Source organism: Leptosomus discolor, chromosome 7 (genome assembly GCF_034619465.1).
Source record: "Leptosomus discolor isolate bLepDis1 chromosome 7, bLepDis1.hap2, whole genome shotgun sequence".
NCBI classification, from domain to species: domain Eukaryota; kingdom Metazoa; phylum Chordata; class Aves; order Leptosomiformes; family Leptosomidae; genus Leptosomus; species Leptosomus discolor.
In genome coordinates this window covers 57,839,698-57,861,998 of record NC_141397.1, presented here as the reverse complement: position 1 = coordinate 57,861,998, position 22,301 = coordinate 57,839,698, and the positions used below count along the sequence as shown (strand labels likewise).

The 22,301-nt window shown below is 44.0% G+C and overlaps 1 protein-coding gene across 1 annotated transcript in view; it reads left to right on the top strand.

Annotated features, from left to right (window-relative positions):
* Positions 1–12,060, top strand: part of LOC104350621 (calcium-activated potassium channel subunit beta-2) — a 50,735-nt gene extending 38,675 nt beyond the window's left edge. The window contains exons 3-5 of the mRNA XM_009956522.2: positions 2,868–3,038; positions 5,474–5,669; positions 11,776–12,060. Coding sequence (XP_009954824.2) covers positions 2,868–3,038; positions 5,474–5,669; positions 11,776–12,060 — 652 coding nt within the window. The remainder of the gene's footprint in view (positions 1–2,867; positions 3,039–5,473; positions 5,670–11,775) is intronic.
* The last annotated feature ends 10,241 nt before the right edge of the window (positions 12,061–22,301 follow it).

Here is a 22,301-nt window from a genome sequence, read left to right as displayed (position 1 = left end):
TATCAAGGGAGTAAACACGTTTTCTCCTTGGGCGCCTGTTTTCTATTAAATGTGTTTGCACAGGGCAGAAGCACCCCATGTTCTGACAGCTGGGAGTTCTTTAAAAACAAACAGCCCCCCTCAGTGTCATATTTGGTGATTTATCACAAGTAATCACAAGTATTAGATGGAGTCACCTAGGTGAGTAGTGTCTGGGATGCAGTGATCTGTACTTAAACACACTGCAGCAGTCAGCTAGCTGTGCAGCCCTGGGATCCAAAATCAGCCAGCTAAGCACAGCACTCTTCCAGCTCAACAAGCAAAAAGAGGTCCCTGGGCTGTGCCAAAAGTTCACACGTACACAAATTACACCCCATGGAGCAGGACACACACGTGTGCAGGCCACTGCTGCCGCTCCAGCTAAGGAGATGCTGAGGCTGCTCTGTAAGTGGCAAAATATTCTGCACAACATATCATGTCCCCCAAAACCAGGGATCTCAGGGGCAACAATGTGAAGTCTGGTAATAGCAGATGTTCCCAGCATCATACAGAGAAAATTGGCACCTCCCTGGCGCAGACACGAGCGGGGAGGAGGAGGAGGGATGGTTACTCAGTGTGTCTCCTGGGCTGCATCAGGACCGGTGCGTCACGCACTGGACCGTGCCACGCCACCGCACGCCTCGGCATGTGTTACCAGACTGAATCCTGGCAGGAGTGCAGAAGAAGAAAAAACCTCAGTAAGGTGCACAAGGCTACCACTTTTCTGTTGTTTAGGGCTTTGAATAACAAGTATTTGCAAAAGAACAATCGAAGGACTGCTCCAAGCATGACCCCCAAGGCAGAGCTTTATTTAGCTTTATTTACTATGGCAGGTGAGCAGGGGAGATCCACCCAGAAGGCAGTCACCGAACACTGTCCCCTTTGCCAGTCACCTGCCAGATAGATCATTTCTACAACATACCCTTCAGTCCATCCTTTTTTTTACCTCTCATTGCACGTTTCTTGGCTCAAGGCCCCATGGGAAGCATTTGTAACCATTCTCAATTAGCTATTTGTTTTTAAATTGTCCATTTGTACCCCTTTTATGTCCTAGCTGCTCTGATGACATTAGTGAGCGATTGCACTGTGTCTGTTTTATGTCTATGCGCTGACATAAGTTATGCTGTGTGATCGGTTAATGTGCTGGAACTGCTTGGCGATCTCTGCCTTTCTGCCTGCTTCCATTTGGGAGCAATGCAAATCCTAATAGCAGCTCTTAGAGTTAAATACAGTTTGATAAATAATAATAGAAAAGTAACATTAGATTATTACTCTACATTACTTTTTTTGAAGGCAATTGCATCTGCCAGTTCACAATATATTTTTTCTCCCCAACACCAGAGAAAATTTTGACAGGCTGAATTACCATTTCATTTCCAACTAGGAAAACATTGACAAGCTTTAAAGGATGGTTTTGAAGAGAAACCAATGACATCTAAAGATGTAGATTATAGTTGGATGAGGAAAGCTCGAGGGATCTTAGGTATGGGAGACTATTGACTGCAGTACCATCTCAGCAAGATTTTTGCTATAAAACCCCACACCATATGTGCTTTTCCTGACTATGACTCATCGCCTAAATATCAATTCAATTCCAGTTTTGGGGAGATTATGGTTAAAACTATTTTCTTGTTTCTACTGTATTTATGTATGATTTTACATCCGTTTAAACTCTATTTCTTTGTCCCTGTTAGTGAATGTAAGTTATATGGTTGGTCTGACACAGTGCTTTTTTCCAAGGTTGAGTGAAACTTGGTGGTTTCAGCTTAAATGAGTGGTGGGTTTGCTAGAGCCCAAAGTGATGTTGATGTTACTCACCTGACATTTTGCAGACAGTAGAAGAGGAACTGTCCACGTGTACTACTATGTCCATGTTATGGTGGTGCCAGGGCTCAGAGGTGTGCGGTTCACATGCTTCGGGTGCTGCCTGGATGATTCAAAAGAACCATAACAGAAAACACAGGAGATTTTGACCAGCCTCAGGTCTGTAAGTACATTTTAAACCCACAAAGTTTGAGTGTGTTTGAAATGTACTCAAATATTTCCTTCACCATTGTGTCCTCATGACCCATTGAATCATCAAAGGCTTGGAGATGAAAGAAGGACTTATGGTTAGAAAATGCAAAGGACTCTCTGCTGAAGAGGGAATGGTTTGTTGTATTTTCTTTTTTTTTTTTAATCCCAGAACAAATAGCTCTGGTGGATAATTTTCTGCAAGGGTTTTCACTGTAATGAGTAACTGGGCTTCCAGAAACCTATTTTACAAATAAAGTAAATAAGCTCCCCATCAAAAACCCCACAGAAATCAGTTGCAAAATCCCCATAGTGTTTCATGAGCTTTGAGTCACACTCAGGGTGGAAAAATAGCCAAACCACTAGCCTGTCGCGAACGTGGTCCTTTCAGATAATTTTAGTGATGACTTCCTTCAACCTATTTTCTACATACAGTAATATAAGACCTGTTACCATACTCAACTAAATAAAAGACACCTCATATATCTAAACATCTTCTAGTGGCCAAAGGTGGCACTGACAGGTCAAATTCACCTAGAGTATGATTCAACTGAGCCAATGAAGCTGTATCAAAGAAGGATGTACTGAGCTGGCACAAGTGTCTATTCTTTATATTTGCTATAAGAGGTTTTTACCTTTTCAGAAATGGCTGTAATTTATTTTGGAAATTAATAAGTTTCCACCAGGTCAGAGTGAATCCGATGAAAAAGGACACCTGAGGACACTTAAGCCTTTCTGTCCCACGAGATGGGTATGGTGGTGGAACTACTCACCCTGTAGAGGCTTCATTGATTAAATATGAACTTCACATAAGAATGTATTGTTTTCAACCTCAGAAATATTTACCAAAAAATCAGGGATCATGATCTACTGGACAAAAGGAAAACAGTCACAGCTCTAAAAGCCGGAGAAGATCGGGCCATACTCCTCGGGCTGGCCATGATGGTGTGCTCTATCATGATGTACTTTCTCCTGGGAATCACCCTGCTGCGGTCTTACATGCAAAGGTAATTTCATGGTGGTTAACCTGATCTCACACTCTCTGCTTAAACTGACTTCACATGGCTTATTCTTTTGACTCTTTTTATTAAAGTTTTGTAATTTTTCCTTTGGTCAACATAGGGATGATTCTGCACTTCTTTACCCCAGTATAAATTAGGCGAAACTGCAGTGAAAGCAAGTTGAGTAATACAGGCATAAGTGGGGGAAGAATTAGATCCTTGTTTGACGAAATCTTGATCCATAGGCTTAAGACTTGACACAGTTTAACACCAGTATAACATTCACATCATCTGACCAGCAGTCTGCTGAACCCTGTAAGCCTCTCAGGGGCTGTTGCTGCAAAACCCAAACACAGTAGAAAAAGGCAAAAATATTTAGCAGCCTTGAGAAACAACATACTTTCAAATAAAGAATGGAGAATTAATTTGGAGAAATCAAGCTGCTTTGTAGCATGTAGTTTTCCATGTAGGTTATTAGTTTCATTTTAACAAGTGAAATTCCCCCAAAATATAATGATTTGCTGAAAGTGAAGAATCATCTTTTGTCATTGCTGCACTGCACTTAATTTTTCTGAGGCCTTCTCTGGAGCAGGAAGTTTGGCCCGTGGTTCATTAGCAGCATTTGAAATCAGTTTTCAAGTACCAGCCCTATTTAAAATCCAACCCAGACTGTTAGCAATGTTTTTTCTGCCCTGATCAGTGGATTTAGGAGAATGAAAAATGTGTAACTGGGTATCAAAACACTATCTGTCGTGCCCAAAATCACCCAGAAGCCCATACCTGGCACGTTTTGGCTTATACACCACAGGCTGCTTCTTTAGGCATGTACAATAGGTGCCTACTGTTAACTGGTAGGAGCATCCTCAATTACATTGGTGCACCTGCAGGAAGATATTCCTTCTTGACCCTGCAATGATAAGGAAAAAATAGTGATGCCTGAGGATGAATTGTACTGATTTACAGCATCTTATTTGTGCGATAAAGGTATTTGTCGCTTTTTAAATCCAGGCAAAGTTTAGATTTTGAAAGCAGAGACCAAGAGCGTTTGCTTTTCCAAATTGTTCTCCTAGACCTTTCAGCAATATCAGGGTCAATTGCAGAGGCTGCTAAGGTCAAAATTGCTCATGTGGAAAGTGATAATTTATATTACAAACTATGTGAAAAATTGCCAGAAGATATCAAAGCACCTACATAGTATCAAATATTCCATCTTCACAAGTCTGTTGTAGGTAGGTGTTACTTTATTACCCCCGTGCATGAATAAAACAGCAGTCAGAAAGGTGAAAGTGAGGAGAAGATGACAACCCAGGAGCCTTTGCTGTCACTTCTCTTCCCACAGCCAGATCTCCTTCGGGGTTATTCTCCTTTACAGACAGCAATACCCTTCCAACAAAATACTGCCTGGGAGGGGAAACAAAAATCCTTTCACTTAATTACTCCCCAGAAATCATAGCATAATTTAATATCAATGTAAAATGGAATATACAAGTAGAATTACTGCCAAAGTAAAATATCAAGAGAATTAGTCAGAAATCTTTGATACCACTTACCGTGTATAGCCTTTGTAGGCAAGGGGCAAGCAGACCTTCAGCCCGTTCATGGTGAGTGGCAGGACAGCCATGCTGGATGTGAGCTAAGGGGGCTAAAGGGGAGCCCTGGGGTTAAACCTTCCCCCAGCCCATGAAGGGCTTTTAACAGACTCCTCAGCATGCCCTTCCCACTGCTCCCATCTCTAAGGTAAATACAGCCATAGATTTTTAAATACATGCAACAAACCCAAGTGAACATTGCCAGGCTCCACCGTTGCAGTTCTACCTGAATTGGAGATAAGATTAAATCCTCCAGAACGATTACAACTGCTGACTTAACTTACAGAAAACTGAGCAACCTGCCACGAGAAAAACCCTTTCCACAGGTAAAGCTGCATGCTGTACCACTTGTGTGTTACTGTGTCTTCAAGCATGTGAATAGATGTACCCTGGTCGTTCAAAGTCATCCTCACAGCCTTCACTTTAAATTGAACTGGACTTGGTGGTTAACCATCAAGTCTTGGTCCAGGGTGTCCCGTCATGCAGCACTGCATGCGTTATGCTCTCCCCAGGGCAGGCTGCTCAGTTTTCTTCCCCGATACCTCTGCTAATTCCCTTTGGTTTCAAATATACCTTCTCCAGACTAGAAGTTTTAGTTCCCTTTTCATTTATACATACACATAAGTGAATCAGGCATTTTTGTGCCCAAAGCACAAACATTGGGTACTATAGAATAATACACCATCTGCGATGCGTAATACGAAAAAGTCCAGCCTTTGCTCAAAGCCCTGGTACATGTACCATCTCCTGCAAGATGCCCCCTGGTATATCCCCAATGGAAAGCCTGGGCTGCGTTTAGTGCTTATTGCCTGTTCTCACCATGCTCTAATGTCTCTCTTTTTTCCTGTTTAGTGTTTGGACGGAAGAGGCTCAGTGCTCACTTCTCAATGCATCCATCACAGAAACCTTCAACTGCTCATTTAGCTGCGGTCCAGACTGCTGGAAAATCTCTCAGTACCCCTGCCTCCAGGTGTACGTCAATCTCACCTCTTCTGGCCAGAAGCTTCTGCTCTACCACACCGAAGAAACAATGAAAATTAATTCTGAGGTAGGAGTACAGAATAAAATTTCTTCCTAAATGGGTTTCTGAAGGGCTGCTCACCTTGTTATACCCATTCCTCACTTTAAAGCAATATAAGGCTTCCAGCTCCTGCTTCACTGGTAAATATGGAGCAGAGAAAGCAGAAATCAATGCACTGACTGACCTCTCATCTCTGCAGGAGGCAGTTTTCCACCTCCTTCCTGTGCAGGGAGTGTGGCTCGTCCCACACGCGATGGTGTCCTCCATGGGCTGGAGCCTCCCTCGTGCTTTGCAAGTGCTTTACAAGCACAGGCTAGCCCTGAGCAGTTGTCGCACTAGTATTCTCGTGGAGCTGTGGACAAGTCACTTCCCACCCACATATGACTCTGCATGATCGTGAACACCCCTAGCGATGTGCACGGAGTATCTGCAACCACAAGAATAAAAATGGTCTTGCTACTGCAGGGCCAGGCGAGGCAACAGGGAGGGGCAAGAGCCCCGTGTCTAACAGCAGGCATGTCTCTGTCTCAGTCTCTGGTGACAAACTCTGTGCCCTGAGCATCTTTGCTGAGGTCAGTTGTGCTGCTGGGGTCAAGGCACAGCACTTACCCCTATGGATGGTGCAAAGATACAGAAAGTTTGCTGAGCAGGGACTGTCAAGATGAAAGCAACAGCATTAAAATAAAAGGCCTGCCTTTTGGGCACATATAAGATAAGGAGGCAGCCCATCTTTCTTGCACAACTTCCCTGATTCCAGACATTGAACCAAAAGAAATTATTTTTAACAAATCTGCAGAAGAATTCCTCTCTGTGCTTCAGCAAGTACAAAATCCAGAGTAACTCTATCCAGGTGGGATGGAGACAGCTCCTGTCTGGAGGCTATAATGAACACAGCAGATGCACAGACGGCATCTCCTCACCGGCACGCAGCCACATCTGTGCGGCTGATGCAGCGCTGTGCATCACACCCAGGCAAGCGACCGCCTCTTCGCAGGTGGCTCTTTGCTCCCTCCACGTGGCAAGGCAGGACTGGACTAAGAAATGTCCCTCTCCTCACCTTCCTTTCTTTGTATCTACAGCACCTAGGTGCCTAAGACTGCAAGCTGCAGCAAGCCAGGATGCAGCTAAGTCATTAGACTTACAAGCGCCAGATTTGCCTTAACTACTTATTTATCCAAGGTCACTGAACCCCAAACTATGGGCGCTTGGTAAAGTGCAGCCTCTAACAGCAGAGCCCTGGTTCAGGCTGCTGACAGTGTAACCTATTGTGTTTCTATTTACGGCAGCAGTTCAGTAGACCAAATTACTTCTGCATATTAAGATGAAGCGATATTAAAATTAGTCAAAGCGCAGTGTGGTTGCACTGGGCCAGTTATTCTGCTGGATAATTAGCTCCTGTGGCATTAGAGGCAAAGTCCTCTGGATCTGAAGTGTGAAATGGAGAAGAGTGCCCCCATCTTCCCCTCCGGTTCGGCATCAGTGCAGAAAGGAGGCACTTGCCATTTTTGAAGCCTGTGGCAGGACAGACCCCAATTTCTGCTGGGGCAGAAGCAAAATCCAGTGTCTCTCATGCCGCAGTTTGATTAAAACAGCTCAGATTGATCTCTATGCTCCACTGGATTCAAATAAATCAAGAGATTCAACATAATCTCCACATTCTGTTATTGATTATTTTTCCTTGCTGAAATGGACTTTGAAATTCTCCAGATGCCATCTCCTCTTAATTTAACGTAGGCACAGTTAATACTTCTCCAGCCCAAGGTTGTTTTACAGGTTAAGCTCTGCTCTCGGGAGGATTCCTAGGTTTTTCTGACATGTTGCTGGCTATGTGACCTGAATCCAAATGCAGTTTTGAATGGAAGTTGGCGATGTCTATAAAATACCTGGTTTCTTGTGCCTGGCTGGGGTCAGCAGAGACTCCAAGCTCAGATCAGTGAAACCGTCTTAGCTCCCTGGATGGGTGCTCCCTCTCCCCTGGCCAGAGGGCAGCCCTGCGCAGCAGGATAAGCAGCCCTGAGCACACCTGGTTTTGTGATGCTCCAGCTGGGTGCTAGCTGTCTCTCTCCACCCACCTACTCAGGTCTGCATTTCCTATCTTTCTCCTTGCCAAATAAAAAAAAAAACCAACCCAGTCCTTGGCTCACTGAGCCCTGACATTACTCAGGACATTGCAGAGTGCAGTGCTCAGACTCTGAGGCCAACACCAGTGACCTTCAAAAGGTCGGCATCCCCCCGCCAACCTCTCTGCCTCGCTGAGCACCGCCATGCACACAGAGCAGCACCTGGAGCCCGTCTCTTGCTTGCCGCCAGCTAGGGCGGATGGAGCAAAATGCACTTTCATTTTAAACAATGATTAATTTAGGAGACTTGCTGTCTAACCTAGCTGTTGGTGCGGTAAGGAGTAGGTGCAATTTATATTGTGATCTACAGCGTGCTGCTGCCAGTCTCCGGTGGGAATCAGTGGGAAGTAAGTGGATACCAGTCGAGCTGCTCGAGTCTTTCCCAGAAAAGCACATGAGATTTCTCTCAGCTTTGCGTTGCTCTCGCTGTGCATATTTTATGTCTAGCCTTTAGGACAAGACCAGCCCCTTGTCAATACTACGACCATAGCGGCTTAAATGCTTTCACAGCTACACTTTCCTTCCTCAGCTGTCAGAGGCTCTAACAGCCTCTGGGAGAGATAAATTGGCCAGTGTCCCCTTGCACCTGGACCACGGAGACAGGCTGTCACCCTGAGGAAGGGCTGTGGTAGTTAAAGCAGTTCTAGAGGCCCCATTTCAATCTCATACTATATCATTTTGATTCTTTTTGTGTCATTGGAGGTACTGCTGATTTATTTCCATGCTCCATAAGTGAGATAACAAGCAGGATTTAATCACCAGAATCACCATTATGCCAGCTGTAACTGCCTGAGACTCAGAAATGATGGGGGATCTCATGGTTTCTTGCTGAAGATTCAGGTATTTATAACCCAGGGAGGAGTTTGCCTGGTGCAGAGGGGAGCAGCAATGTTTGGCAGCAGTTCCCAGCAGACCCATTTCTGGTCTGGGACTGGAAAATTCAGTCTGCAGAAATCAACATCAGGCCAATGCAGACACAAAGCTCCTCCTTCAGACCTCAGTTCAAACCTGTTGCACTTTCCAAAAGAGATATAAATTGACAACCTGACCCCTTTCTCACAAAGATTGATTGCCACAACACAGCTTGTCAAAGTTTCCAGGCTCAGCATGGACACAAACCCCAACCGCAGACATATGATGAGAGTCACGTATTTCACTGCCCAGCCTGAACTGGGGGCTTTTCTGGCAAGAGCATTTTCAGTGTAATGTCATTGATTTACTTTCAGATTTTCAGTTTTCCAAGTGCTTGACAATGTAGAGGTGTAATAAAAGAGCATAGATTGAGTAGTCTACATTCACAGGTACAGCACAACTATTGTGGATAGCAAATTCCCTGCCAGGCATAGGAGAAAACTAAATTAAGATCAAACCAAAGAAAACATCGAAACATCCCATTATCCATGTCTACCTGCTTGTTTGCCAATGACCTATACAACACAGCAGACACCAGCACGCCAGAGCCAGCCCTATGCTATTCCTGGGATCTCGCTGGGGAAGCCAAAGTGTGGAAGGAGGCCAGCAGCACCCCACAACCAAAACTTAATGCACACAGAGAGTCCTTGTGCTAAGGAACTCCTCAAAACTGAGGCCCAGATGCCTCTAGGAGAACTGGGATGAAACAGAAAGCTAGCACACGGCGTAAAGGGCACCCGTGTCTTGGAGAGCGGATAGGAGACCATTGCCTGGAGAGAGAGATGGTTTCAGCACAAGGAGCCTGGCTGAGAGGCGAAGTAAAACAACCTCCCTTGCACAACTGCGTTTCACAGCTTCATGTTCCCAGACCCTCATGTCATGGGCAGCTCAACCAGCCCAACACGGCTGGTGGCTCTGTGCCATCAGGTGTAGGAGGCAACAGCTCAAGTTCTGCTTCAGTGTCAGGTCTCCTTTGAAAATGTTTGGAAAATACTCAGACTTGCAGTAAATCAGACCTGCCCCTGCTGCACTCTTGGGACATTCCGCAGATTTTGAGTCCAAGAATCTGTCATCATTTGGGCTTTTACGTACCTGCTGTTTTCTGTTAAGGGGGAAGGGCTGGACTTTGGCAAGAGTGGCCAAGTCCTCATTTAATCTCCTCCCTCAGGATACTTCATGGGACTTCAAGAAACAAAACTGTATAGCACCAAAGTTGCAAGAAAAAAAAAAAAGGCCAAAAAAAAATCTGAGCTGGAAATACAGCTGTTACGACAGTGGTAGCACATAATTTAGTAAAAGAAAATGAGATATGCTTCACTGAGAAATTTCCCCTACTTATTAGCTTATGATCTATTAAAGAGCCACAGGCGCTGGAAGAGGGCTTGTGGCTTTGGACGTTTTAGACAAAGCTGGGCAGAGTGCAAGAGAATATCTTGAAGGGAGCAGGCTTGCACCAGCAGGAGGATGGATGAGATATTACTGCTCTGATATTTTCCATCTCTAATTTCTAGAGCTCTATGAAATATTCATAATGGCAGTGCTGCCATGCTCTACCCTTAATGCTCCAGTCTGCTAATGTCAGACAATCTTTCTGCCGTGCTTCAGATCATATTTTGTGCTAATAAACTTGCCAATGAATCAATCAAATCCTGTTATGAGGTTAATCCTTTGATCATTATTAGGACTAGAGATTTGTTGCAGTATGACAAAAAAGTCACAGCATAGTCATGAAAAAGAATAGAGGGACATTTATAAAGTATATACATTAAAACAATAATAATCAAAAGCCATGGGTCATATTATTTTAATCAAAACACCTTTTTTCCTTTGCAAAACTCACTTTCTCTCATTAAATTACCTGGAGCTACTTTAGATGCTCACCCAGACAAGCAGGTTCAGGCAGGGAGCATGGCAGGGACCCACAATCACCCCATAGCTGCTGGGTCCCCCCCATGCAAGTTCAATGCGAAGTTAAGCAGCAGATTTCCACCCCTCCTGAAGCAGTTCTTGCCTAGGTAGGGATTTTAATCAAAATCTTGTGCAGATGTAGAAAATATTCAGGTGTGGAGGGGCACAAGTGTCTAGAAAAGAGGAGGGAGTGAGGGACCCCAGGCTTCTGCTCCCATTAGTCCTCTTCCAGACCAGCAGCAGCAGCAGCAAATTCAGGTGTTTCTACTCTAAGTCAAAATTGAGATGTGGCCTCAGTCCTCGTGTGTCTGCCCACCGCCTCACCAGCCCACACTAGCTCTTTGCAGGGAATAGTCAGCACAGCCCAGGGCTGCTGTCCTACGTGTTCCATGGAACATATTCAATGTATGGACTCCATCAGCTAGTTTCTTCATTAACTTGCCTTCAGTATTCTTTGGGAATGCTAGGTTGAAACCGTTAGACAGAGCCACCGCCAAATCTTGTTTTCTTTGTGACACTGAAATTCAAGCAGCATCTTCAGAGAGAAGGAACTGTTGGACTTACGCTGCAGTCAAGAGCAAAAACAAGACTAAGAGCCAGCCTGGTAGCCAGGCTGATCTTCAGCTAGAGGTTGAATGAAAGTCTTCTGGGTTGTCAGTAGGAAAATGGTGCTTTTTCCTAGACTATTTGTCCCTAATCGAGGCATTACCCCCAAGGGAAAATTTGTTTAAAGGTCTCTCATCAGCCCTCTCCTCTGTGGGTGAACTCCTGTGCCCACCAGAATCACTTTGATCCGATCCAAGTGAGATCTGAACTACCAGATTTGTATTTACAGAGAGTCAATTACCCATCTGACTGCGAGCATACGCATGCCACTTAAGATGAAGAGGTACTTCATCAGTTCCCTTTTTGCATGTGTAAATTAGCAATAATAATATATTCACCTATCTCATGAGGCTGCTGCGCAGATTAAAGCATTAATGTTTGTACAGCACTTGGAGGTTCTCCAATGTGAAATTCTGTAGATGTGCAAAATATTGAGTTTTGTCTGTGATAAATTTATTATTAGCTTAATAGTATTGCACTCTTATTATGAAAAGCATAATCATCTTGAGATTTTCCTGTTTGCCACCAGAAAGCAGACATTGTATCTGGTTTGGAGATGCATTTTTCTCCCTCTAATTTCTTCCCAGTGTTCCTACATACCCAAGTGCGGCAAGAATTATGAGGAATCCATGTCACTTGTGAACGTTGTGATGGAAAACTTCAGAAAGTACCAACGCTTCTCCTGCTTCTACGACCCCGAAGGCGTTCAGAAGAACGTGATATTAACCAAACTGTACAGCTCCAACGTGCTGTTCCACTCCCTCTTCTGGCCCACCTGCATGATGATCGGCGGGGTTGCCATTGTTGCAATGGTAAAGCTGACTCAATACCTTTCCCTCCTCTGTGAGAGAATCCAAAGGATCAACAGATAAAAACAAAAATTTCTCTGAGATTTAATTACAGCGAAAATACTGTTTTCTCATTCTTCACCAAAGAACCTTAAGTTTGTAATGTGCAAGTCTGTTATAAGTTCCTTACTATATTCTGATAAGTAGAGCAATAATGCAAAAGCTGTTCTATATGCAAACATGATGTTATTATTATGCAGACAACTGAAAAAATACTGTTTTGTGTTGACTGTCTATATGATCTTGTTTTATGCTGAGACTAGTATTTCTTCCTTTTCTATGGCCAAAATAGGGCTCAGTGTGACCATTTGCCAAGCTTAGTCAATTGAAGTTTTCAATGGAAAGGATGCTGGGGAAAATTCAGCGCTGGACAAAGGGCAGCCAACCACTTGTACATCACTGAGGTCTCCCGTCTGGCTCAGTCCATTTGATGGATTTGAGGCTTTGCGGCTTTGCTTGTTTATTATTGGCTGCAGGAGGGGCGGGGGCAGACAGGAGGATTGATAGGGATTTTTATGGTCAGATGTCACAAAAGGGACATATTTTGAGGCCAGCATAAGCATACAGTGTTTTCAGCCTCAGCAGGACTTGGTGATGCTTTGTGTTTGTTCCCCCAGTTCAGAAGTAAACTTTTCCCCACGGTGTTTAAGATATTTTGGGAAACACTTTGGAGTTTTATGTTGTTTAGTGCTATAATTTCCTTCTGTCTTATCAATATCATCTTTGTCACTTGCAGAAGCTGTAGCCAAAAAACAAAAATCATGTTGTTCCATTTTCTATTCTAGTCTGAGCCCTACTAATGGAGATGGGACCAGAACTCCTTATGTAAAGGTTTATTACTCATTTGTCTTGTATTTGCTACCATATCACTGTAAAGAAAAAATAACACAATCAGCTATTTTTTCATTTTTTACTTCCAACTATTTTAGATTTTTTTACTTGATATATATACAGATATATATATATATATATAAAGAAAAAGCTATATTATATCTAGTTGTGTATTGGAACTTGATGGGGGGGCGGGTCTTTGTTTTTACCCACTGGAAAGTGAACAGTATAACTCATGTATTTATAACCTTCATCCTTGAATGATATCATAACATGGAGGAGCAGCACTGCAGGATCTTATCCAATATTCATGATGTTGTTTCAGTCAAAGGTCTCTGTTGCTGTGACATCGGAATTGGCAAAAATCTCATCCAATTCTACGGCTCTATTAACTGAATTGTTAGATAATCACCATAATACATCTGGAAATCTCTCCTGACCTTAACTCAGTATGCAGTGCTGACTGACATGAATTATGATTTAAAAGGGCCAGGTACAATGATTTATTGGAAAAACTTGAGATTCTGACTAAGACGTTGTCCTATCTGTCAAATATTTACCACAGGGATCTTGCCAGTATAATTTCATGCGCAATATAGCCACAATTTCTACATAATTTATTTCTGTTCTCCTGTAGAAAGCATTCCCTCTTATGTTTTAAGGACACCTCTCACAGTTTCTCACTTTGCACTCAGCCTGAAGGACAAACGCAAGGCAGCTCCTGTGAGCACCCTGTGAACTCACTATCCAATAGCTCAAAGAAACTATTTACAGGCCTATTCAAACCAAGAAACTAATTTTTTCCCCTCAAAAAGACTGCAAAGCAAGTATCCTGCCTAGTTCATCTATATATAAGTACCTTTCCACACTGTAGCATTAAAAATTCCAAGATGTTACAAAATTTTACAAGTCATGCAAGTGTAACGTGAGCTGTAAAAAAAATGAGTTCTCAGCAGTGAAAGTGAACCTGCAATCTTGTAATCAGTAGTATAATTTTCTTTAGGTAAATAAATTCATGGAGGGTGGGGGTATAATCAGGGTTCCAAAAATATGTAATAAAAATATTAAATTAAATCTTCCAGGTTTCAACATCTTCTGCCTTCAGATCTGACTTGTTTCATCAGACTTTTCTTTGTAGCTTCTGCTACCAAGAAATGAGGAGTGCTGATGCAACGGGGAATTCATAAAGGTTTATTTGCAAAAATGTGGTTTTGATCCATCTGTGGGATTTGCAGAAACCATCGGCGGCAGATCTGGGCACCTTCGGCATCAGTGAGACTGGAGTCACAAAGTCCTCGGTGGACTGACAGCAACCTTTATTTGACCACCCACCCCCTGTACCAGCACGGACAGGGGACAGAGATGGGGGACCCAGCCCCACTGCCGCAGTACCCCACTGCTCTGCTGCACAGACATGGGACTGTCAGCAGTTTTGGTGATATCACCACGCAGGGACACAGGGATTCATTGCCTGGTACCCACAATGCGAGAGGCTCCAGGATGCAGATGCTCATCATTGTTATAAAACCTTATTCCACAGGTTCTGCCGAAAAGGGAGGTATCCAGGTGGGCCCCCAGAGCCACACAGCCAAGGAGGCACCATGACCCATTTCTAGATAGCCCAGGTGGCTCCCAGGGTGCATCTTCATCCTTTATAAAGTTGATTTCCCCTCAAGCAGAGGTTTGATCTGTGTTTGGCTTTGCCACCCTCAGTTGTCCCTCGTCCATCTCCCCACCATCAGCTCAGTCACCGATGCTGAAGGAACGACGGTGCTGCTGATGGTGATTCACAAATCGGAAACGGCACACAGCATCACCAGCAAAGAGCTGTGGTGGCTTTTTCACAACATTGCTGACAGCGATGTTGGCAGTTTGCATGACAATTTACATGGCCTGTGATAAAGTAGTTCTTTGGTTGTGTGCGTGACATTTTTGGTGCCCGTATTGTGCATTTTGGTTCTGGTGACAAGAAAGTTGATTGTTCCTGACATTTACACATCAAACGCTGCTTTCAACATGTTGTGCCGTAAACATTTCACCAGCATTCCTGTGGGTGAAACATCTTGATGCTGTTGCAGTCTATAATCATTTTGTTGACATTAACGGAGAGATTTGTGGGATAGCAAAACAACTTGAGTAATTGGATGGAGTGAGGTAAAACAATAATTTTAAAGGGAATTATCCATCTGATCACTGGCACAGTTAACCCCCTACTGAAGCGTTAGCATTGCAAATGCAATTTTTGACAACTTCTGCTGGCCCAAAGAAGCATTGCATTTCAGTGCAGATGTTAGCCTGTGCTGTTTCTTTCTCTTCCTCAGTTTTGGTATCATGTTTATGCCCTGCAAAAGGAACCAACGTTTCTGTAGGCAGCTCAAATGAATGAGAAATACATGGTAGTGAAATTCTGTGATCAGGCAAATCTGCCCTGTTTTTGAGACTGGTCCTGACTCTTCCCAGCACAAACATTTCACCTCTTGATGTCCCAGCTGGGCATTCAGGATAGCAGGGAACCACAAGTGCTACAAAACCCCAGAATGGAAAGGTGTGTTATGAAAACAGCAGCACAGCATTCACGGGCACTATGAGCCTATGAGAGGCACCCTTGTGGGATTTAAAGCATGCATAAGTATTCCAGGTGCCAAATTCACATGGCCTTTTAATAGCTCTTATTTTCCTAATTAAATTATTTATGTCAGGTCTTATGTCTATTTTGGAACACCTAAATCTGAAGCTGAAATGTGAATATCCCTGCTGTTATACTCTGAAACTTGGCACCTTGCAGACTTACTAAATGTCACCAGCTAGGACAATGGAGAGCTTATTTTGGTTTAGCTTTTCTAATTGAGGAGATGTCACTTTATCTCACAAAATGTACCCAGAGTAGAAGTGTACCCAACTCCAGTGTGAGTTTGAGGTGAATACAGAAAGGAGAGAGGGCTCAGAAAACACAAAAGCCTGCACATCTCAAGAAGACACAAATGCAGTGATTTCAAACCTGGGGGACAAAAAGGGAGTGAAGTCCCAAAGTCCCAAGAGAAGGCTGGGGATACTGCTGGCTCCACCTCCTCATCTCCATCCTCATCACCAGCCACAGAAGAGTTTAATGGAAAAGGCTGCTGAGCAAGAACTGGCTGGTGCAAGCAGATTCCTACATTTGTTTGACTATGAAAGCTGTGACCTTACAGCAATACAATTCTACTAATATAACCTCTAAAGAGAATGGCAATTTCAAGGTAATACTACCTTAAAAATTGGTCAGTTAATTTCCCTTCTCATACAGTTATGCCCTTATTAAAATAGCTGCAGCGATTCAAGTGGATTGAACATAATATCTTTGCAGCAATACAATTTTTTCGTAGACTCAGTGTCTGAGCACAGTAGCATCAGCTTTCCATTAGACACTGTACTGCTCATCATCTACCAAAGATATGGGAAGAAACCTCACTTTTCTGCTCTGCTGAACACTTGTCACTTCCCAGCACTATTTCGCAGGAAGAAACCACACACAGTTTGTGGTGTATCCAAACATCTCACAACTGGATACAAACTTTGCCAGATTGCTTTTGTTGTGCAGGAAAGAGTGAAAAGCAGGGGTAAGTATCAAATATTTTGTTTAAATGTTTTGAAAGCAAGATGCTTCCATTTTTCAGTTTGAATTGATGTTGCCTTTCAAAATCCAGGGGTAGGGTTTTTTTATTAGGAAAGCTTGAGAAATAAATATAATATTTCATCTGACAAAACAAAACTACTAGCAATTGCTCGGTTCACCAGACATTTTGAACATTTTATTTTTTTTGAGGCTGACCAGCAACACCTTTCCTTTCTTCCATTGTTCTCACCCGCCAGCAAAGTGCAGAATCAGTCACACAGATGTAACCAGCAGCAGCCCTGGCCAGGCTCCAGCCAGGTTCAAGTGATTTTCATCTCAGAGAACATCACTGATCATTACTATAAGTAAAGCACCTACCTCAAAGACTATAACAGCTACTAAGTTAGGAGGCACCAGGAAGGAGGAAAGGAGCATTTATTCATTATCGTATCCGTATGGGGCAGACTATCAGCTCCTCTCTCAGTGCAGACATCCCCACAGAAAATGCTGCTGCTCCAGGAAGCCGTTTGTGTGCACATACACGGTGCACTTAAAAAAAAAAATTAACTTTTTTTTTTTTTTAAACAGAAAACAGAGTGGTCAGGCCATGTGATTCAATTGTTTGAGCTGTTGCAAATTAGGGAGGACCCTGCAGGCAGAGCCCATGGCCAGTACACCTGGAAGAGTAGACTGGGCATACTGGTTTAGCCCCAGGAAGGTGGCCAGCGCAGCACTTGGCTCATTATGAGCTGGCTCTCCCAAGCTATGTTCTCACTTGTGTTTTGAGAAATCACAGTGAACCAGGACAGATCGGTGCCTCACTCGGTGCCCAGCAAAGCCACACTGCCTCTGGCTACGTGCCAGCCCCCCAACAAGCCGTTTTTTGGCCCCAGCCTGTGATTGCTGAATGTAAAACAAACCTCATTTCACACAAAGGACTTTTTCATCCTTCAGAAATGATCTGGAAAAAAACCTGGAAATGCTGCCAGGTGAATTCACACCAGGCTTTTTTAAAATGAAAGAAATTTCTCCAAACACTGAAAAAAGTGTTAACATTAGCAGAACCCTCCATACAGCCTGTCTACTTTTTATAGTTCTCCATTTTCATACAGGGAGCTGGTAGGTGAGTATATATTTTTAACTGAACTACATCTATTCAGGTGAGAATTTAGCATATTTCATTGCGATTTTATTGTGATATAGAGGGTAAGAGATGTTAATTCTAAAACACTCTGAAACACTATACGCCCAGCAATACTAAAGCGTGCCCATTTCCAGGCAGAAGAGCAGCAAATGACTCACAAAAAAGATGAGCAGAGATGAGGAATCAGCTTTGTCATCCAAAACACAGAAAAGATTTGTTTATTTTGGAAGTTCAAGAATAACAAATGAGAAGTAGAAGCATCTCCAGAAGGAGTCAGGCAGGTCAGATTCACAGGAGCAGATATATTTACCCCCTCTGGTATAGCACAGCAGGGTCAGCCACTGCTATAGGTTGCAAGAAAAAAAAAAAAGGCTATTTTTTTTTCAGGAGTGTCCTCCATTTCTAATATATTTCAGAGAAAAACATTAGAAAATTGCTGAAACACTTTTTGCCATTTAGTTCATACCCAACCCAGCTTAATTTTTAAAGACACCATTTCTAATGCACAATTTTGTTTCAAAAGTTAGATTAATTTGGATTGGAAAAAATACACAAAATTTGAACCTGAATGGCATGATCTGTCACTATCCCACTGAGCTCTTTATATCAACTCCATTTTTTTTTCAGGTTTTTCTGTTTACAGAAAATTTTGCAGAATCTCATTTTGCGTCCCATACACAGAATAGGAAAAAAAAACAGCTGAAACGTTGTGGAATTGAAAAAATGCTTCCCACGCAACTCAGGCTAAGATGTTCAAGAAAAAGTCCAATATGTCATGTGATAGTACACATGAGGAAGGCAGGACGTTTCGTCATCTCTCCTTAAAGTCCCCAAGCTGGCTATTGTTTTGCATAACTGCAGTTACTATTCTGCATTCAATTATAAAAGTATCTTTTAATACCCAGCCACCTGCACACTTAACTCCAGATCACAAGCAAAGGATCTGTGGTGCCAGAGGCTGCCAGGCAGCTCCAGACCCTAAATCAAGTAGGCAAAAAGGAAGAGCACTTTGAAACCCTTTCTCATGGAAGGCACTTATGGTTTTAATCACCGTGCACATAAGCTGTTATATTCATCGCAGATTAAGTAGGAAGCAAAGTCTGATGACTAAGCCACAACACCTTAATCACTCCCTTCACAAGCAAGAGTTCAAAGCCATTAATACAGCAAGACAGCTGAAGAATAAAACAGGAGTTGGCTAAAACTGCAGAAGGCTGCAAAACCCAACAAGGAGGGAGTCCTTGTTCAATTACTTGCTGCTTTCTCTGAACCACTTTACCACCTCCTCAAAGACAGATGGGAAAGCAAGTCAGTACCAGCAGCAGCGTGTTTCCCACTGGGGTCACTCTCCTTCCTCCCCAGCACATGCTGGCTCCCACCCCCTGCCCAGAGAAGCTTCTGGGTCTCAGCCTCCAAGTACTAGACGTTATCTCCCCAACAGCAAAACACAGGCCAGGAAATCTGTCACAGAGTGTGTTAATTCATAGCACTTAAACTGCCATGGGTAAGTCCCATTAGCCGGAGGTTTCTATTAAACAGCCTCCAGGAAGGAGTGGGAAAGCACGCAGGGAAAGACAAACAGCAGACATGGGTAAATGAGATATTCTGCTCTGCTCGGGAGAAGTAAGGATCATGTGCTTCCATGTGGGGGTTTTCCAGGGCAAGAGACATTTGGGGACCTCATTCTGCATGGGCAACAGCGGGTGTTATGGTCTGACTAGTCAGGACACACCAAACACACAACCCCTGGTCTAGCTAACGCCACCTCTCCTGCTGACCTGTCCCTGGAGGTATGCCCAAGGGTAAGTCCCAGGCCAAAACACTCTTGCACAGGCGGCGTGCCCTGTTTAGAAACAATACCCAGGATTTCATTTCATGGACACAACACATGGCCCATTACAAATCTCTGCTTCTCAAGGAGTAGCTACTTATTAGTCCCACTGAACCAGATGCTAAAAGTTTTGAGTATTCAGTATCAAAACCAAAAAAGTGAAGAAAAATTTCCAAGGAAAAATAAAGTCCAGTCTACACATCTGACCTTGGTCCACTGAGATCAGCAGCCAAACCTCCGCTGATTTCGAACAAATCAGGATTCAAGAGCAGCCCAATGGGTGAATCTATGTGGAAAGCAAGTACTTTCTCCAGCAGTGAAGATGTCCACACTTGTGCTCTCTGTCGGTGCTCACCACTCACATTCACTAACACCACGTGTAGGACAGCATCATCAACTTACCAGCAATCTCCATGTCAAAGGGTTGTGTGTCAGGCAAAGCTCAAATAAACCTTGCAGAAAGTTGCAATGGAAAAATTTCCAGCACAACTGTATTGACCCAAAGGGTCCACCTTCTCCAAAGTTGCTGGTGATTTTTTTCTCATCTGTTTATGAAAGACTAGAATTTGAAGACAGACCTCCTCCATGGCACAGTGGACACACCAGATCTGCTGCCTTTGAGACACACTGCATTACCAAGCACCAAGATATTCAGCTGCTTTGAAGTTGAATATTCAACTGCTTTGGTCCCCTCATGGTACGTCCCCACAGTAATCACACCAGAAGCACCACAATAAACCAGCAGACCTGGGTCCCACCAGCTGCGCAGTGGGCAAGGAGGGACTGCAAACCCCACACAGCAGCAGAAACACTGGGCTGGGCTCTTGGGACAGCAGCACCTGGAGGCATTGGGGAAAGGACATCCTAGCACCTGGTAGGCAAATGCCCTGAGTACAGGTCTTGTCAAATGAATGGGAGCAGAGTCAGGAGCTGTGATGGAGTTGGCTGTGATTGGAGAATTTGATCAACCTCATTTAAAAACCTGATTTTCTGCTAATACTCTACCATACTCCATTTTTCACTCTTCTAACTCAAAGTGTCCTATGGAGGACATCAGGCAGAGCTATCCAGGAGACTTTCTCCATGCTAAGAAGTATCAAAACTAGAACCAGCATTAGAGGGAATTCAGATCCTCTCCTATCAAAAGCAGGAGGGCTTTACAGGATATCTCTGACCAGCAGGTTAATCCAGAGACAGGAGCCAGGAGTGGGGGACTGCAGCCCATGTCACAGAAGGGCCCAGGGGAGACTGGGCATCTTCACGTGTCCCTGCCCAACAGCAAGTGGTGCCTGCTCCTGAGCCCCCACAGCTCTGCAGACGCGGTTTGTGCACAGGAGTCTGTGAAGCACTCACTGCTCCTGATTTTACCGTGTCCTGCTATTAGCTCTGTGCCACTGAGCAGTCACCTTAAGAAGAGAAAACATCTGCAGTCCCAGATTTCTGCTGCCATCTCTGGCAGTCCTTCATCTCGAGCCAATAACATTCTGGCCACAAATAGAAAATTAATGATCTAGGAAATCTGTTGTTCCCTCATACCCTTTCAGAGTCTCCTCCCACCCCTTCTGGCCAATCTCCAGGTGAGAATTTGGCCATTCTGGTCAATACAGGCTGGAAAGCAGGAGAAGGAAAGCCAAAACGCCATCCACTTCCTATCATCTGAGCCATGTAAACTGGGTCAACACTAACACAAATTCAGATGCTGGAGCAAGGAGGCTTTGGTGACACCCGCCCTTTCACTTTGGTGCTAGCCATCACCACCAGCAGCTTGCTATGGACCCATCACCACAAGCGACTCAAGAATCCCTAAAAGGGACTCTGGAAGGAACATCCAGGGCCCTCTCATGCAGTCATTGGCCACTAACACTTCTGTTGGGCTGAACCACATTCCTGGCCCCTAAATCCTGCTGCCCCATACCTGAGATAACCTTCAAAGCTTTCACAGCTCATGCCAAGAGCAAGTCAGGAGGCGGCGGTCCACCACGGACACGCCATCAGGCACATCCTAGGTAGTAAGCCACTTCATTTCTTCTGCATCTGTGGTGCAGATATCTTTGTGATGATCTTTATCCCCCACGTGTAGTGGTTTGCAGGAGCTGCCTAGAGCTTGGCAATGGTATAACCATTGCCCCACGCTCACAAACCATCCTGCCCACTACAGAGGCTCTGCATGCACACGCATGGGTGGACTTGTCCTGTTACATGGCTGGAAATACACACCCCTGTCTTTCCCTTGTGTCGCCTTAGCTGTTTAACAGGCTAATCTGACAATTACTTTCAGCCTCTGATAAAAATCTCCTGCCCCAATGCTGTTAAATTATGTAGAACAAGATTATAATTACATCTTAAAAAAAAAACAAACCAAACTCTACACTTAAAAGAAAGTTATTCAGGTTGCAGAGGCAAGCACTCAAAAGTGACAAAACACCAGAAATAGAGCTGCCTGAATAGCCTCCATGCAGTGCTGCTCATATATATGCATTATGATAAGTCTCTAACTATACAGTGATACACCATTTTCCACAGGACCTCTGGCCCTGCCCCAGACAAATGATGTTTAGTTAATGAGTCATTCTTCAACGTAATTTTTAACCCCTGTCTTTCAATGTGTGCCCTCAATGCCATGTTGCACCACTGCCAAATGCTGCCCCGCCAGCAGAACCATTTGGCTACCTGTCCAGGGCACAATGCAGCTCTGTCCAGAGATAGAGACACAGCCCCAGAGCAGCCCAGTTCAGAGATGGACTCCAGCAGACACTCAGATTAAGCTGGTTTTCCGTGACAGATCATCATGCAAAGTTAGCTACGAGGGTCTGGTACCCAGGGTAGGGTCACAGCCAAGGTACCGTACGGTCATACCAAGGATGGAA